We start from the raw sequence: 17938 nt of genomic DNA, 5'->3' as shown, positions 1-17938 counted from the left end.
CTGTCTCAGGTTTCTGCTTGGATCATCATTCCAAGAACAGTTCAGGTGAAATGAGTATGAAAACAGTCAACATCTACTAGTGACTATATACACCTACTGCTCACTCACTCAGCTTAAAACATACATGTTAATTGTTGAACAGACAAGATGAACGCAGTCTACCAGGATTATTACCTCTAAAGGTGGTGGGGCGAAGCAATGGAATCATGATATCAGAGGATCAGCTTGTGGAATTAGGTGGTGGAAGTGCCTGTGATTCTACTTGGTCTTGGGTAATTTTACTTTTTTATTCTATTAGCTTTTAGCAGTTTGAATTGTGAGTCACTGGATCAATATGATCCATTCATTCTACATGTACCAGCAATCAAGCTAGATGGTGATGAGAAGCTTGTTTGAAGTCCTGAAGAACTGGATTCATAGGCAGCAGTGTTTAGACTAGGTGGGAGAGATTTCCAACTCCTAATTTGAATCCTATTTTGTTCAGATTTAGTGAAATATATGAATGGATTCGTACAGTACCACCACCTTCACGCATGGTGAATTTGGTTTGATCCTTGTTGGAGTTACTTTTTTCAGTGGAAGACCAAATCTTGTTTTGTTTTGGAAAACAGTAATTCCCAAATTCCCATGGCCAAGGTGGATAAGTACGATTGATTGTCATTCAACTTGCAGTGGTGCTTTATATTATATAACAGAAATGTAACAATGTTAGTGCATATTTATAATACAGTATAGGTTCCTACTGATAGTGGTGTTTACTTAAACTTCAGTTTTGAATCTGTCCGACAAGGCCATGTGTTTACAAGAGACATGTGGAAATTGATATGTAAAAACAAAATAACTGCCTGCAAGTGATAGGATCTTATGTGCTTGTCAGTCACACATGCCTTAGGCCAATAAAATAAACAAAAAAAAAAAAAAAAAAAAAAAAAAAAAAATGTGTGGTTCTGGACATGCTGGGGGAAAAAAATAGGGTCGGTAGGTAGGTAAAACTTTGCATTTTATTTTTATTTTTTTATTTCCCTAATAAGCAGTGTGAGCTGGTAAAAGAAGCAAGTGATGGCAAGTGGTAAAAGAGGCAAGTTTATTTTACACTGTCATCTTGCTTCATTCTCCCACCATCTCCCCTTTCTTCACCTCACAGCTGGCTCAGGCTCATTTTGAGGGTGCATCTTCATTAATAAACTTTCTCCCGGCCTTGTTGTATGCTATAGGATACAAACGAGTCACAATCTGTTCAAATTTGGTTTGCGGTTTTCGATAATAGCAGAATGTCATGTCGTGCATAAATTTTAAATAAATAAAAAAAAAAAAAAAGTTTTACTATTTCTTCTTTGGATGCTTCTAGCTACTACAACATTGCATATTAGCTGCTCATGTATAGTTTACTTTGAGTTGTTGGGATCACAAGTTTTTGAAGATTTTGATCAGTGTGCAATTAAAGATTGCTAAATGACAAGCTTGGTTCTTCTCACCCAAACAGAGCTCTATTAATAATAGTCGAAGTTGTTATAATAGTGGAAAACACTAGTGGAGGCTTTAAGTAAATTGTTGATGCTCAAAACATCGCTATATTGTAATTCCTTAATATATCTAAGACTTTTGCACAGCAGTGTGTGTGTGTGTGTGTGTGTGTGTGTGTGTGTGTGTGTGTGTGTGTATTTGTACACTCTTTTGGTTATGTTTATGCACTAGTATAAAATAACCTGATATGTTCTGACAAGTTTAAAACAGTAATCCATTCTTGGGGCTTGATTTCTGAGTCAACTATGCCAGCAAACTGAAAAATCTTAAGAGATTATATATCTGTTTACAGGGTTGTAGTCTCATTGCTATCATGTAAAGGCTAAGGTTTGAAACATGTAAATTAGAAGTTAATTTGGAAATGTGAATACAGTAAATAGGAATTGCCTTGCAGGGACTGCATAAAGCCGCGTGGCATTGTGTTAGCAAGTTATATATTGTTTTGGGAATTTAGAGCATGAGGTATGAAAACATCTTGTTTGGGACATAATGTACTTTTCACCTAGAAAATGGGAAGTTGTATAAAATACTCCTTTGACTGGTGTTCTACTCTTGTGACTCATGTATTGTTCCCAGCTGAGGACTGAAGTGTTCTAGTTGGCTGAAACAGCCCTCCTCACTCACCTCCCACACAGAAATATTGTCCCTATTAACTATTCATTTGCAGGTTGACTCTACAGTATCATAACTCAAATGACAATCCCACACCAACTGACTGCCATGTAAATGTGCTTTACAATTGAACTCTCCTGCGTATTCCTCTCTTATGTTTGACATTTACCCCTTCTTCTTCAATAATGACTTTTGATGCTATGCGAGAGTGAATCAGTATATGGTGTCTACATCATGCAGGTTTCCAAAATGTTTCTTATTGGTGTTAGACTAGTCTTACTACTGGCTGGGCGGCAAATTAAAAAGTCATTTGCTCAGTCCTGTATGAAGAATAGCTTTATGTTAGGCATGTAATCAATTCTTATAAATGAATATATTATAATGTTAAAAAAAAACAAAAAAAAAAAACAGCAGAATAATAATCAGTCCCATCACAATTTAGACTTCAGTACAATCTAAAATTCCAACATGATTCAGGGTATTTTAGTACCACTAAGCTAAGTGACATTATGGAAAGCTCCTGATGAGCAATTCTGTGTTGTGGAATATGCTTTATAATTATAATTGAGTACATATAGTGGTAATTTTATGCTCTTTAGGGCAGATGAATAAATGTAGAATCACTACCACAGCACTTGTGAGAGAGTTTTCCCAATACAATATTTAATTTTAAGACAAAATCATAATAAAAGTGGGTTGGTGGTGCAATAACATATAGTCCTGTTTTAACATTGTTAAAAGGTTCTTTATTTAAAGGCTGCATGAAAAAAAAAAAAAAACACCTTGCATGGTCCCAAACCACACCCCATGCAATACCTCTATAATTTGCTATTCTCATGTGTACAATGTTCAGTAGGTGAAGCTGCATATTTCATAATCATCGAGTACACAATTCGTTTCAACCCCATTTGTAAACCTCAAGTATTCCAGACAGCTGATAGGGAAAACATGTTTAAACGAATACATGGTGTTCCCTCTAAGATTTTACTTAATATAGAGAGTTCTTAGAAAAGGGTATGTTCTAAACAGACTGTGAGGCACATAGTTAAGGCTTGGGTTTCCTTTCCAAGGTCAGTGGTTTTCCTGCTGAGTGAAGTTTAGCTTGTGCCATATCATTGGCTGAATCTCTCCATCCCACAGTCCTATAAACTCCACCACCATATCCCGTAGGGACACAGTGAAATATTTCCTGGAAGTTCCTTGTTTTTCTGACTCAACTCTAGCAAGCATACTAATCCACAGAAATGTTTGGTTAAAGACAGCATGTACTTTATATCTAAAGTTATAAGTAAAGGGCACGTTCCTTTCTACACTCTGTCACACTGCTTGTGTGAGAAAGGGATTATAAACCCTTAAGTTACTGTAAGAGTTACTGTAGACAAAACAAACACTCACGCTTATTCATTTCGTGCACTGCACGGGTCCTTCCAGGTTAGGTTTCGTAACCTAAGAGAAGGAAAAGATTTACAATTCTCCAGCCCCTTATGCTATAACAACTATAGATGTATGGTGCAAGGAAATGTCGCTTGTAATATTTATTTATTTCTAAATTCATTTTTCTAAAGACTAAAAAGTTCAAGTTCATAATGAACAGGAGTTTGTTTTTAAAGTGTGACCAAAATGTTTTATTTTTGTGGGACACCGTATGCATTTGAACCCCAGTGACTGAGGAAGATAACTTCTATCAAAGTTGTATTCCCTACCATTTATTCTTTACTACTCACGTGGTACCATATTTAACCTCCTGTTCATATATTTTGTTAGCACAGTATATTTTAGTCATCTATAAAATCATCTGGTGTGTACTGTATGTTTGCACATGATTTACTATATCCTTGAGCCCTGACATTTATTAGAAGCCATATACAAATGTATACTGAGTGTTGCCACATTACCAGAAAACTAGAAGAGTGTTTGCCAAACACAGCAAACCAAAGATCATGCTAACATATTTATACAATCTGCAATTGTCTGTGTTTGAGTGTACACATTTTTTTTAAATCAAATCAATGTGTCACAAGCTTTCCTAGAAAGAAATATCAAAATTTCCATACAGAAAATAAATAGAATACAAAATGCACATTATGTTCTGCACAAGAACTCAAGCATGAGATGTCCCTTAAAATCGACTGAAAGAACAGCTGTTAGCTACTAGTTGGCTGTGAAATGGTTTCATAATTGGTACACTGAAAATCATGAACCATTGTGTTACATGTCTTTAAAGAAATAAAAAAACACTGGTTTGTCTTTGTGTGGTTAAAAATGTTACTAATGTTTCCGGGCTAATTGTATTTATTTAAATTTCAAAATGTTATATAGAAATAAGATTTGGTTTCCTTTAAAAAAAAGTTGTTTCAGAATTAACTTTTAATGAGTCCTGGTGGGAAATCTCCATCCCGACCTGTGAGGGTGCGAAGTAGCGAAAGGGGAAGTCTTTGGACAGGCTGGCCTGACAGTTCATTTCCTGGGTCTGGAAGTCGGTCAGCCTGTAAGAAGGTGAGACTCCGTTGCAGGAACATATTGACGCAGAAGGCAAACGAGGTAGCAGCTGTAAGTATAGAGACAGCTGCAATCGCTTACCAAGGGTTCATGCGTGATAGCATAAGGGGCGGGAGAATCGTAAATCTTTTCCTTCTCTTAGGTTACGCAGTGCGCGAAATAAAGAAGCGTGGGTGTTTGTTTTGTCTATAATTGTTACTTGTGTGGTTTATAGATGGCTAACATGTTCCGGAGCTATCGCTATAGGTCAGCAATAAACCCGGACAACACTTCACCACTGTAGCATGTATTTATATAGTACTTCACCACCAGCCCTGAGTGCACTCGCTTTGGACCTGTGATTGTGTGTGTGTGTCTAATTGTGTGTGTTAGTACTGTGCTTATTATTTGCGGGACTGCAACCCTTTTTACTACTGTGCAATACAAGGTCATTATTGTTTACTGAGTGGTCATCAGACTATTGGATTATAAAACCATTAAAAACAAACCATTTGACCCGTTTCAACTTTGTTGTCTGTTTGTTTCTTTGGATTACTGCACCAGCACCGCACCTGCTATACACCAGCTACTAACTACCACTTTACCACAGGTAGCCAGAGGGATTCTATTTAAATACAGTTGTTTGTTTAGAAAAACAGTATTGGCATTTCCTTGGAAACTATGTTGTGTTTCTGAAAGGACAGTCCACCCACTAATTATATACGTAATCAATCGTCTCTTTAAATAGCCCTCTCGTCTGCGCATCCTTGTCTTTTCTTTGTTTGGTCTTGTATCCCTGCAGGTCATGTCGGTGTTATCGTCTACCTTCGCATTATGGATTCAACTTCTCCAATCGTAGACCCAGGGCGTGACATCCATTTTCAAGTGCTGCAATTTTATCATTCTGCTCCATTCCTTCATTCTACAGTTCTGGTAGACCAGCGATTATTAGTCCAGTCACTCTGTTTTGTATTCTGCTGCATTTCTTCATTCTACAATTCTGGTAGACATTCATCCTCTAAGATTCGCAACATTCATACTTGTCACAAAGACGGCTGGAGTGGGTGACGTCAGACCAGAAGCAGGAACCAGGAAATAAACGACAGAGAGGTGGAGTTGGGTGGAGCTTAGTGATTGGTACCGCTCAGCATTTAATAATTTAAACAAGCAGAAAAGGTTGCAAAGACAAACAAGAACAGGGACTTTAAGGGGTTGATGGGTGGCAATGTTGCCAGTAGCCAGACTACTACTGGCCATGCTGTCAGCAGACGTGCTCCAGCCCCCAGAACTCCTGCAACGAAATTGCTGCGGTGAAAGTGGTCTCCTGACCTCTCCCCCTTTTTTCATAGCCGGCAGCTCCCTCTGGTGGGGCTCCGGCCACACTGACCCCTGCGGCCAAGCAGAGCTGACTGTGACCCCTGGTGAATCAGTTCCAGCGACCCCAGGCGATGCGAAGCAACAGACAACCCCAGGCGATGCCAGGCAGGCATCCTTGGGCAAAGCGAGACAGGCATCCTTGGATGAAGCGAGGCAGGCATCCTTGGACGAAGTGAGACAGGCATCATTGAGCGAAGCGAGACAGGGAGTTAGGACAAGCTGGGGTGCGGGTGTTGGCCCTCTTCTCTGCAACTGCTGCCTGGCGGTTCTTCCCCGTACTTCCCTCAGTAGCCTATGCAAGGGCTGCCGAGGACCGTCAGCATCTATTCCTGGTCCTTCTGGAGCAGGGAGAGGCAGCTCCTGCTCCTCTCCCCCTGATGGTGATGGAGGCAGAGGCAGCTCCGGCTCCTCTCCTCTTGATGATGGGGGAAGGGATACCAGCAGGCATTCATCCTCTGCTGGTGGGGGAAGTGATACCAGCAGGCATTCATCCTCTGCTGGTGGAAAGAGATCAGGCAGGCATTCACCCTCTGCTGGTGGACATGACCCAGCAGGCATTCACCCTATGCTTGTGGAGGTGGCGGAGGCAGAGGCAGCTCCTGCTGCTCTGCTCCTGACGATGGAGGTGGCGGAGGCGTGTAGTCTCCTGGCGATAGAGGTGGAAGCAACGTGTAGTCTCCTGGCAACGGAGGTGGGAGCGGCGTGTAGTCTCCTGGCAACGGAGGTGGGAGCAGCGTGTAGTTTCCTGGCGACGGAGGTGGGAGCGGCGTGTTGTCTACCCTTGTTACAGGGGACTGGTGCAGCTCTCCCTCACTTGCAGGGGACTGGTTCGGCTCTCCCTCACTTGCAGGGGACTGGTGCAGCTCTCCCTCACTTGCAGGGGAAGGTGTTGGAGGCAGAGGAAGCACCTGCTCCTCTACTCCAGGTGGTGACGGTAGGGAAAGCGATACCAGCAGGCACTCACCCTCTGCTGGTGGAGATGGGGACAGCAGGCATTCTTCCTCTGCTGGTGGAGATGGGGTCAGCAGGCATTCTTCCTCTGCTGGCAGAGGTGGCAACAGCAGTCTCTCGGGCTTTGGTTTCCCATGGTCCCCCCTTCTGGGTGCTGGATGCTCACGGTCCCCCCGTCTGGGTGCTGGATGCACGGGCTCCTCCCACACAGGCATTACTTCCGCCTCTGTATATTGCGTGGGGCAGATGGCCAACGTGTGCCCATACGCCCCACAGCCGGGGTACAGCTCCACCGCAAGGTTCTTTAAAAAAACTGTCATCCCCGACCTCCTGCTGCTGCTGTGGCTGTTGTTGCAGATTTTTTCTGCCCCTCCTTCTCACCTTCCTCTCCTGGACCGGTTCCTCCTCCTCCTCTTGGAAGGAGCAGACAACCACCACGTGCCCATACACCCTGCAGGCAAGGCACCAGCCTTGGTCCTCCAGACCCATGAGGAGCACCTCCAGGTCCGTGCAGCCATCTCTCCAGCCTTCCCTTTTTCTTTTGTGAAAAAAAAAACACTGCGGTTCTCTCTTTGGTCTGCGTCTAGGAGGCGCTGGTAATCCCACGATGACACCACATGTCACAAAGATGGCTGGAGTGGGTGACGTCAGACCAGAAACAGGAACCAGGAAATAAACGACAGAGAGGTGGAGTTGGGTGGAGCTTAACGATTGGTACCGCCCAGCATTTAATAATTTAAACAAGCAGTAAATAAAAGGTTGCAAAGACAAACAAGACACAGGACACGGCACTCGTCGCCAAAACAACAAGACAAACAAAATGGACTATACAGACAAAACACGGTGAGCTTCTCTTTTTAACTATTATTATTACAATTACCTCCATCTCCAATCCCGTTCTCCACTCATCGAACACACAACATACAACAAAAAATACACACAGGGGCGGGCACTTTGCCACAGTACTCTACAAGTCAGTCTTTCCAAACGCCGCATTGTACTTCCACATTGCCATATTCATACACAGCACTTGTTTAAGCTCAGTATGCATACTTGCCAAAATTTGGAAACTATTCAATGGGGGCAGGGTGGGTTGGGGTGGTGTGGGTTTGCAGCTAACTGAATTTCCCAGTGTTTCATTGGCGCCCATATTTTACTCTAAATCATACACAGTAAATCACATAGCAGAAGCAGGGAGGAAATAATACACTTCTCTAAATAACTGGACATGGCATATGTTTGAGATTGGTTCATGTGAACACAATCCCTGCAAGGCAGTGCACAAGATTCAGCAGCGCTAAAGACAGAAAAATAATAAATAAACTACTATGGGAGCGAGAGCGAACATCCTAGAGCTGTGAAGAATCTCCAAGGATAAATATCTAGACTTTCTTCCTATGCATCGGGATGCGGGATATTTGCTCGGAAGTCAGGACTGTCCCGACCATATAGAGTCTATTGGCATTTATGTATAAAACTCATCACACCGGTTCCGTTTACCTTCCATCTTACGCCGCAATAATAATAGGGTGGTCAGACTTTGGACCTCTGTTGAAGTGGAACCACACAAACATGCTTAAAGGTTTTGTGATGGTGTGTAGCAGACAAAGTTATTGGCAGTTTGGATAAACAGAGGCTGGTGCCTGCAGTGCATCATGTTGGGCTGTGCCTCTTGTCCAATTCCGTGTGGCACTGTGCCAGGCCATGCCGTCCTACGCTCTGCTGTTTGTGCATGGAGAGATTATTGCTGCTGGGGGCACACTACAGCCTGGTCACCAATACCCTCCCACTTCAGATCAGATGTAATAATATTCGAAACAGCAAAGTTTTTAAATTTTTTTTTTTTAAACATTTTTAGAGTGACCAATTATTATTTTTGTTTACAGGCCTGTACTGGCTCTCCGGCACGTCTCTCTACTGGCTTTTATGCCCATTGTTCAAGGACATCATCATGCACAAATCAAACACCTATTTCGGAGACACACATTTCTGATTCAGCGTCCAACCTAAAAGCTAGATTTTGTTTCCAAGGCACCCAAACATCCTATAATATGGGGTGGCAATTGTTATCAGATTCAGTATGGTTTGCACATAACTAGAAGGAAAGATAATTCCAGGGAACTGGATATAGGTGGTGTGTATGATTGCTTACCTTTACTGAAATAAGGATTCTGAAAAGCTGTTATGTATTCTACATTTGTATTCCCTGTTTAACTGGACTACCGTGCATTTGATTTTTTCCAGCTGATGATACAATCAGAGGAGCGTCGCCTTTCACATCACGCGCCCGCCTATAAGGTAGAGTCGCAGGACCATTTTATGGCCAGACAAATTGCATCGCATCCGGTGTTTGGAGACCTTAAAGATCATTTAAGAAGATTTATTTTTTGGGGAAAAAAAAAAGCAGAGGTTCTCCCCCCAGGTGAGGAGGCTTTTTCCTTAACTGAGTGCTAGGTGGTTTAATTCTGCAAGGTGAGGGTGGCTGAGGTGGGCCTGTTCTTTTGGGGAAAGTGGTCTCGGCCACTTGTCCTACCCGCTGGCAAGATATAGTTCATTAATGTTATCATTTTATAAGGGGTGGCTATCGAGCTCCAGCGGACAGACCCCAGATCAAATCAAGTGTCATTCATTCTAAGTGGGTCTGTCTTTTGGGTGGTCCAGAGTGCCACTTGTCCTGCCCACTTGCAATAGTTATCATTCTATCAATATGGATTTACATCACAGTTTGGCCAGCGTATAGGCGCGGGTATCGAGCTCCAGTGGATAAGGCCATGGAACAAACTATATTTCATTATGGGCATGGTCGTTTGTCAAATGCAAGAAAAAAAAAAAAGTTAATCTTTAAATCTTTTGTGGATGTCTCCTTTCTGAAACAGCCATTACATATTGTGCTGTTTACTCTGTTGGCAATTATTTATTAAATAAATAAATTAAATAAATAAATACATAATACCTTTGCAACTAGCAGCAGATCAGGTAGTTATTCCTTTCCATCTATATATACACACTGTGATTGGTATATGCTTGTGGTTTGTATTCAAGAAGGGGAAATATCAACATTTAAAAGTATATGCAAATTAAAAAGAAGATGTTAATAAAGTAAGTAGTAAAGTGGTAAATACACATCTAGCGCTGAACCACAATTCTCATTATGCAGCAGAAAGACAGTTAATGCATTCCTATTACCTACAGTATGCTCTTTGTGACCACCAGTGTTTTATCCCTTCAGCCTAAACCAATACTGCACTTTGTGTTAAAATTAAAATGTTTTTATTACAGGTAAATATTATTTTAAAACCGCTGCGGGTCTATAGAGGTGTCAGAAAATTTTGAATTTTTCAAAAAAAAAAAAAGTCTATTGACATTTGTAAAACCAATAGTCTGATAAATACAACTTTACCAAAAAAAATAAAAAAATAAAAATAAAATAAAATAAAATAAAATAAAAAGGTTGCGCATTCATTTACGAATGTGTCACCCTTGCTGGGCCCCTCTGGATGACAGTCTTCTGCTACTGAGTGACAGGACTGCTGAACACACAGGACTGCCGAACACGACAAGTACTCTTGTCAGCGTTTTGTTTTTCTTCAGCTAGTTAAGTGTACATTTCTTATTTTGTATGAAACTGAGCGATTTCATAGTTTTTGTTTATTTATTTTATGCTCCGCGACAGAACAGACCGTGATTTAAAGAAAGTATCTCTCTTTAAATGTGTATGTCTCTTTAATTTTCCAAATAGGACGTGTGCTTCGCTTGTGTCAGCTGTGTTTCTACTCTCGTGATGTTATTGGGTAGTGGCGGGTTTCACTGCGATGATGTCAGCGCTATGAACGGGTAGGTTTTAGGTAGAGGACCAGTAGCGTAGGAAGATCCCATTACAGGTATTTTTACGCCCAAGGAAGGTTCATTGTTCTTACTCTAAGAAATATTGAAGTCGTGGCCTACGCTGACTCATTTGCATTGAATGGACAAGACTTTGTTTACGCGTACTGCATAGATATTTACGAACTGTGAAGGTGGTAGGTCATTTTTTTTTTTAATGATTACATTTTCAATGAAGATATTTTTTATTGCAATATGACAGGTATTTCAGTATTAAAATATGTGTAGCCTAATATAGGTTATATAAATAATACAGTAGTGGTATCAATTGTAGGACTACATGAGTATTTGTTTGTATTGACTTGTCATAAAGCATACACTGTACCTTTTCATTTTTGTGCTGCTAGTGAGAGAGAAGTCTCATCTTTCCCTATCGTGTTCTAGAATAAATATCGTGAATTATTCTGTATCGAAATACTGGGAATAAATATACAATATGTAAAGTTATAAAAAAACACAGATGTGCAAAACATGTAAGCATGATTCATGCAGGAAGAGAGCTTGTTACTGTGGGGCCCTTTTGACTGCAGCACTGCCAAGTAAAATCAGAATAGGGGAATGTGTCTCCCTTTCCCCTCCTTGTGTCTATGTTTACCGTACAGTAAGGACAATTTAAAATGACTAGCAAGCTTTCAGATGAACGACTTCAATCGCAACAAAGCCTTTTAAATTTGTGAAGCTGTTAGTAATGCACAGTTAGGTGTGTTTGATGTCAAAGTAAGGCAGTTGGTCAATTTTAGGGGGTGTGCAATGACTGTTAACACTGTGCAGTTGTCATAAATATAACTGATTTGGGATTAAAATGGAAGGGGAGCAATTCTAAGAATAGTGCTTTTACAAGAGTGTGCACCAACTTCTCCAATGACAAATTTTATAGAATGCATTTGGCTGAAATAGTTGTTTACATGTTAGTCTACAATACATGATATAACACTGCAGTCTGGAATAGTGCAGTGCATTTTCTGTGTTGGGGATGTATTTTGGCATGGTTTTAAAACATGTATCCTTGTGGACTTGTGCGCTGCTGTAAATGCACCCTGTTGTTTCTGTCTTGTTCTGTGGCATTAGCAGTTTGTTTTTTCTTACAAAAATTGTGCAAACCTAGCATTTTTTGATAGTTCACCGAAACTCATGTGATAGGCCTAATTGAAGTGATTGTTAGAATATATCAGAAATTCTGTATATTGTACTGTATTATTAATTTCCAGTTTCATAGAAATTAAAAAAAGAAAAAGAAAACTGTACTTAAGCTTACTGATACTTTATAATTTACAGAATACACTGTATTACAGTATCCTTTTGAAGAAAAAGAGAAAGTCAAACATTAGACTGAGGAAAACACAACACAAAACATGAGGCTTTTATAAAGAGCCACTTATGTCTACTTTCCCTGATAGGTACCCCACTGTGATGCACAGTACAGCGGAGATCAGTGCCTTCAAACTCTGCAAAACAAACAAAAACAGCTTCGGACAAATTCTTGGTTCTGGGTAGATTATTATGTTATTCAGCCGGGCGCTACCAGTAATTTGGTCAGGCATGTTTTTGCTACTACTGGTCGTTCAACAGGGTGAGCCACGTTCATGCCTATTAGGGTAGCCAGCTTTATAAAAGTATCAAAGAATAAAGCAGGATTATTTGCTTGCTGATGAAAATGTATTGGCATATTCTACCAACCATGGGGGGAAAAAAGTTCATTGATTTTTTAAATTTGTCTAGACTGTTTCTGGCCTTGCAGTTCAATGACTTCCCACTGTAGCTACATGAGTCAGAATCCTCTCCCTGTTTTTTCAGTACTGTACAGTAAATAGGAGTGGGTTCAGTTACTGTAGCATGACACCACCCCAACAGTATATCAGAAACCGCCAAAGGGAGTAAGTTAATGAATGCAGACATTTTACGACCACAGATAAAATAAATAAAGAAATAAATCTATGAATGATTTAGGTATAAGGTGGTTTGGCTAGGAATCATACACATTAAAAATGTAAGCTGATATTGGTAAATTAAACGGACAGGAAACCTATCTGTTAACAGATCTCTGACTTGGATGGCATGGTTTTTTTTTAAAATTTTTTAGCAAAGAGTAAACTGTCTTAGTTTTCATATGTAGGTTAGTTTTGAAAGATAATTCACGTTAACATAAAACAAAGCTCTTGTCTCTGATTAAGGTATTAACTAGCCTTTGTCTACTGTACCTAGTTTTTTATGGTTTTACTGTACTTGTAAATTGCTCTGCATTTATCTTTTAGACACAAACCATGAACTACGTTGGGCAGCTTGCTGGTCAGGTGTTTGTCCAGGTGAAGGAGTTGTGTAGAGGACTAAACCCTGCAACGCTGTCAGGATGCATCGATATTATTGTGGTGCGTCAGCCAGATGGGACTCTCCAGTGCTCTCCGTTCCATGTCCGGTTTGGGAAAATGGGGGTGCTGAGGTCGCGGGAGAAAGTGGTAAGACAATGTGTTGGAGAATGTCTTTGGGGGGGGAATCGACAAAGGATTTTGTCTGCATGATCAATGCAATTGAAAAACTATGTGATTTTTAATGTTTAAATACAGAAATGCAGACCTAGTGGTTTATGCTAGTTGTTGGTCATAAATAATACATTTTATTATTGGTTGAATTAACTCCTACATGTATTGGTTATCCAACAGGAAAACATGTACATCTACTAACTGCAACAAGGATGTGAGTTTTTTAGGCAGTTTGTTACTGGTCTCTTGTGGATTACGCATAATACAATCTGGTGATTCTTTCAAGATAAACACATTAGTGAATACATAACAAGTGTAGCACAACCTTCCTATCCTAGACTTTCTCAATACTGTTTAAAAAAATATATATATATATGTGTGAGTCTATATATATATAACAGACATTTGAAAAAGTAATATATTTACCGTCTATTCTATCATTAGGCAGATGATTATTTAAAACTTCAACAATGCACTTTTACATTGGAAAAAAACAAAACAACAAAAAACCCAATATCATTGTTTTATGGGTCACAATAAGTGAGAATTTAGAATAAATAAATCTGGTACTTCCTTGATCAATGTTTAAACATGATGCTAAAATCTGACCCACAGGTAGTAAATGCTGAAAGGATCGACAAAGACACCAATAGGCATTCCTTTTCATATGCTTTCACAGCTCGCCTGTTTCTCTCATTGTTTGATTAGGTGGACATAGAAATCAATGGGGAACCTGTGAGCTTGCATATGAAGCTTGGAGAAAATGGGGAAGCCTTCTTTGTTCAGGAGACAGGGGATGATAAGGTAGGCCTGAAATTGATTTGAATGGACCATTTGATTTACATATCCTTTACACAGAAAATGAAATAAAAATGCCAATAACAATTTAACAATTCATTTTATTTGGCTTAATCACTTCTGGCTTTGATGTATTATTCAATTGCAAATAAGACACATAACTGTATATAGTAAATTACTAAAAATATGAATTATTATAATCATGTAGATTGGTTTTGATCAGATCCTGCATTATTATTACTAGTATTAGCACTTAATGTGTCTATTTCCATGTTTTCCTTTAAGCAATAAAACATTTTTTTTTTTTTAGAAAGATTACAGTAGTGTTTAAACATGGTTGTTTTTTGAAATATAAAACCTGACAATCAAACAGTGTAATGTGATTTAGTTGACAGTTGGCAGAGCAGTGAAGGTATTAATTGACTAATAGACTGCAGTAGACCATTCGCCTATGACGGAGGAGCAGGAACAGCAATTGGACACTGACCTTTGCAGATGCATTCTGCGTATCAGTGACTGGATCAAACTACACAAATAAGTAAGACGGGACTCCAACTTGCAGTGTGTGATTCACCTTTAATTTTATAAAATGGTTCTGATTGTGGTTCAGTGGGCATTTGCAGATTTCTATTTGCGTATGTCATGTAAATACAGCCGCATTCTGTTATTTTGAAGCAACATCAAAGGACTTCTTTCTAGTTACGTGAGCTGCAGAAGTAACCTTGAAAACTTGGGTTGTCGGTAGTTTGGCAAAACAAAAAATACATTGCGTCCCCTTTTTAACACTGTCACAGTCAGGTGTCACAGTGAAGAGGGACTAATAAAACACTGAGCAAAGTCACACATTTGTTATGTCAGGTTGTTCTCACGTGGTAACTAAGCGCATTCCCCACGCAGTCCAGTTTTGGTTGAACTGTGCTGTCTTGCTGCTGTAGAGCAGTTTTGTAAGCAAGGGTTAAATCAACTACAGTCAGGCTACAGTAAGTGTTTAAACTAACGGGGGTGCAGGGGTGAGGGTCAACTTCACTTTCTCATGGCTTCAAGAACATAAAAACATCCGAAAGTTTACAAACAAGAGGAGGCCATTTGCAAGCCATATGACATGCCTTTTAAATCTGGAATAATTCTGTTTGCTGTTCTTTCCACTTTTTCTAGAGCAGCAATATCCGTTTTGTAGTGAGGTGACCGGAATTGAACACAATATTCTAGATTCGGTCTTACTAATGCATTGTACAGTTTTAACATTACTTCCATTGATTTTTAAATTCAACACTTTTCATTATATATCTGAGTATTTTGCTGGCCTTTTTTATTGCTTCCCACATTGTCTAGATGAAGACATTTCTGAGTAAATAAACTCCAAGGTCTTTTTCATCCATTCATTCTTCAATTTCAGTACCTCCCATATGGAATTTATAATGCACATTTTTATTGCCTGCGTGCAGTACCTTACACTTTTCTATATTAAATGTAATTTACAATGTGTTTGCCCAGTTCTGAATGCTGTCTAGATCATTTTGAATGACCTTTGCTGCTGCAGCGGTGTTTGCCACTCCTAAGGGACAACGAACACAAATATGTAACACAATCTACCAGCAGTTTATTTTTACTGTGAACAAACCTGTGCAAATTGGACTTGAGGGTTTTCTTTAATTTCCTTTAATAGCTTTATATAACAGTGTTTACATAAAGCCTTCATAGACAACCCAGCCTATTTCCTAAAACTCCTTATGATTATAGAATATAGAATTATAGTTACAACAGAATATCGGTGGTGGATATGCAAAATAGCAACTAACTCATTGTATTGGTTATTAATGGTTTGATAGCTTTGATTATATGTTTCTTGAATATTGTGCTTTACAAATGAATGCAGTGTTTGTTTGTATCCCTAAATGAGATGCATGATGCAGTTTTGTCTGAGCTATTCAGTTACTGCTTGCAGGTCCTTGCGGTTTAGAATTCATCTCTATGAAAAGGACAGTAACTTTATAAAAGTGGCTGTTGCATATCTATGAAATCTTTGAAAACTGTAAAATACAGTGAAAGGTATAGTCACATGAACTGGGCCTCCCAAATACAGCATGCTTCTCCTAATCTGGAGAATCAGGACAAAGCCTTTAGGTGGCTGTCCGATTTACAAAACCTCAAGATATAAAGTACTTTGTAAAAAAAAAAAAAAATGCCTTGATTCTAGTTTGATATAGAGCATCCTTACTTGCTTTCTTTTTGTCACCCAGAAACACACACAGACAAGCTCGCACAAACACACAAATCTGTGATCAGTGCAGAAACACCAAGAAAGGGATCGACAACAGGACCCTGCTTATTGTACTGTATCAAAATAGTGCTTGTGAAAGGTGCTGGGTTGACAGCATTTGATCCAAATATCCGGTTTGTTTTTTTGTTTTTTTAAATGGGTGGTAGAGGGCAGAAGCAATATGAGTTTCACAACACACTGCCCTGCCAGAGACCAGCTCGCTCCCATTTCACTCTTGGTTTCTACAGAGGCCGCCAACAAATCTGCCTCGCACTGCCAAGTTTTTTTTTAATTTTTATTCTTACTGCTTACTAACTGATCAGAGCCCTAAGCCGATCAGATTATTGGTATTATCACCAGAAATATTGCCAGTTTAATGAATCTACAAATCTGTTTGGTTTTAAACTGGACATTTGCTTTTATAATCAGTTGAAATGATTAAAAAAAAAAAAAAAAAAAAAAAGACCAATGTGGTCCCCTTGCAAATACGTCTGATGTGTAACTGCAGTTTGAAAAGCTTTTTTTTTCTCTTTTTCTCTTACTGTATTTCAAAAATGCCTGACTCTAAGGCTGTATATTGTTGGCTTGGAATTTCTAGTTCCGGGGGGTCTTGTGACATTGGCGTAGCATCTTGTCTTTTTTTAATTTCGTTTACTAAATCAAGATAATTGTGTACTAGTTTGCCATTGGTGGCTGATAAAGGGGAGGATTGTTGGCATAAATTAACTTACACAGGCAATTCTACTTACATGAACTGTAAATGGCTAGTTAACTAAATAAGGGTGTTAAAGATCCATATGTAGTTCCTCGGGTTTAAGGTGCATTTTAGAGGACGGAGAAAACTTGGAAGTTTTGATGTATAAATGTCACGCTACAATATTTTCTGCCTAAAAGGTCCGTAACATATTCCTTCCTGTCTCCGCTACACTTTTTCAAATTTGTAAAGCTCAGGAGTTTATCCAGGCATGAAAATGTTTCAATTATTTTATTTCAGGAAGGAAAAATTCACAGATTATTAACGCCAAGTGGAGTACAGTTAATCTTTTTTCTATTACTGGCAACATTCAGAGTAGTATTCAGGGGTTATCCATAAGGAGAAAAATTTGACTGTCAGCAGACGGGACCTCAAGTCAAGCAGTGATAATCTGCAATTGCATTTCCTTTGATCCATTTGAATTTCGGATCAATGCTGCTTAACTTTTGCAATGTACTTCATCCTTCCATCTGCTGCAGACTATTTGTAAATCACAAAGCACTACATACTGTAAAAGTTCTGGATGATTGTAGAGCTGAAGAGAGATTTTCATTTTAAGTCGCATAAGTAGGGGTGTAACATAGTTACAGTTAAGTAGGGGTGTAAGCCCAGTACAAAGCTGTCCAAGCTTTCTGGCTGGAAGAACCATGCCGACGACCACTGGGCAAGAGACAGAAAGTTGCCAACACCAATTTTAATAAAATGTAAGTGTTTCTGACTGTAACCTGAAATAGATTTAGTTTACTTTGTTTTTCCACATTTAAATTAAGACACCAGTATTATATATATATTTTTTCCTTTGTAGTTTTTTTCAAACCCATTATT

General features: G+C 39.4%; 1 protein-coding gene across 5 annotated transcripts in view; it reads left to right on the top strand.

Moving 5' to 3' along the window:
* The window catches only part of LOC121317516 (phosphatidate phosphatase LPIN1-like), a 35222-nt gene continuing 17284 nt past the window's right edge, over positions 1-17938 (top strand). The window contains exons 1-3 of one of the 5 annotated variants that reach the window (XM_041253536.1): positions 1-272; positions 13077-13277; positions 14010-14105. In XM_041253536.1, the coding sequence (XP_041109470.1) occupies positions 207-272; positions 13077-13277; positions 14010-14105 (363 nt within the window). In that variant the 5' untranslated portion in view covers positions 1-206. Of the gene's footprint in view, positions 273-10679; positions 10777-10796; positions 10962-13076; positions 13278-14009; positions 14106-17938 lie in introns of those variants that run through there. The other 4 variants (XM_041253533.1, XM_041253531.1, XM_041253535.1 and 1 more) reach the window with 4 other exon arrangements.

Source organism: Polyodon spathula, chromosome 6 (genome assembly GCF_017654505.1).
Source record: "Polyodon spathula isolate WHYD16114869_AA chromosome 6, ASM1765450v1, whole genome shotgun sequence".
NCBI classification, from domain to species: Eukaryota; Metazoa; Chordata; class Actinopteri; order Acipenseriformes; family Polyodontidae; genus Polyodon; species Polyodon spathula.
The sequence above is the reverse complement of the archived record's forward strand: the minus strand, read 5'-3'. Positions and strand labels throughout refer to the sequence as shown.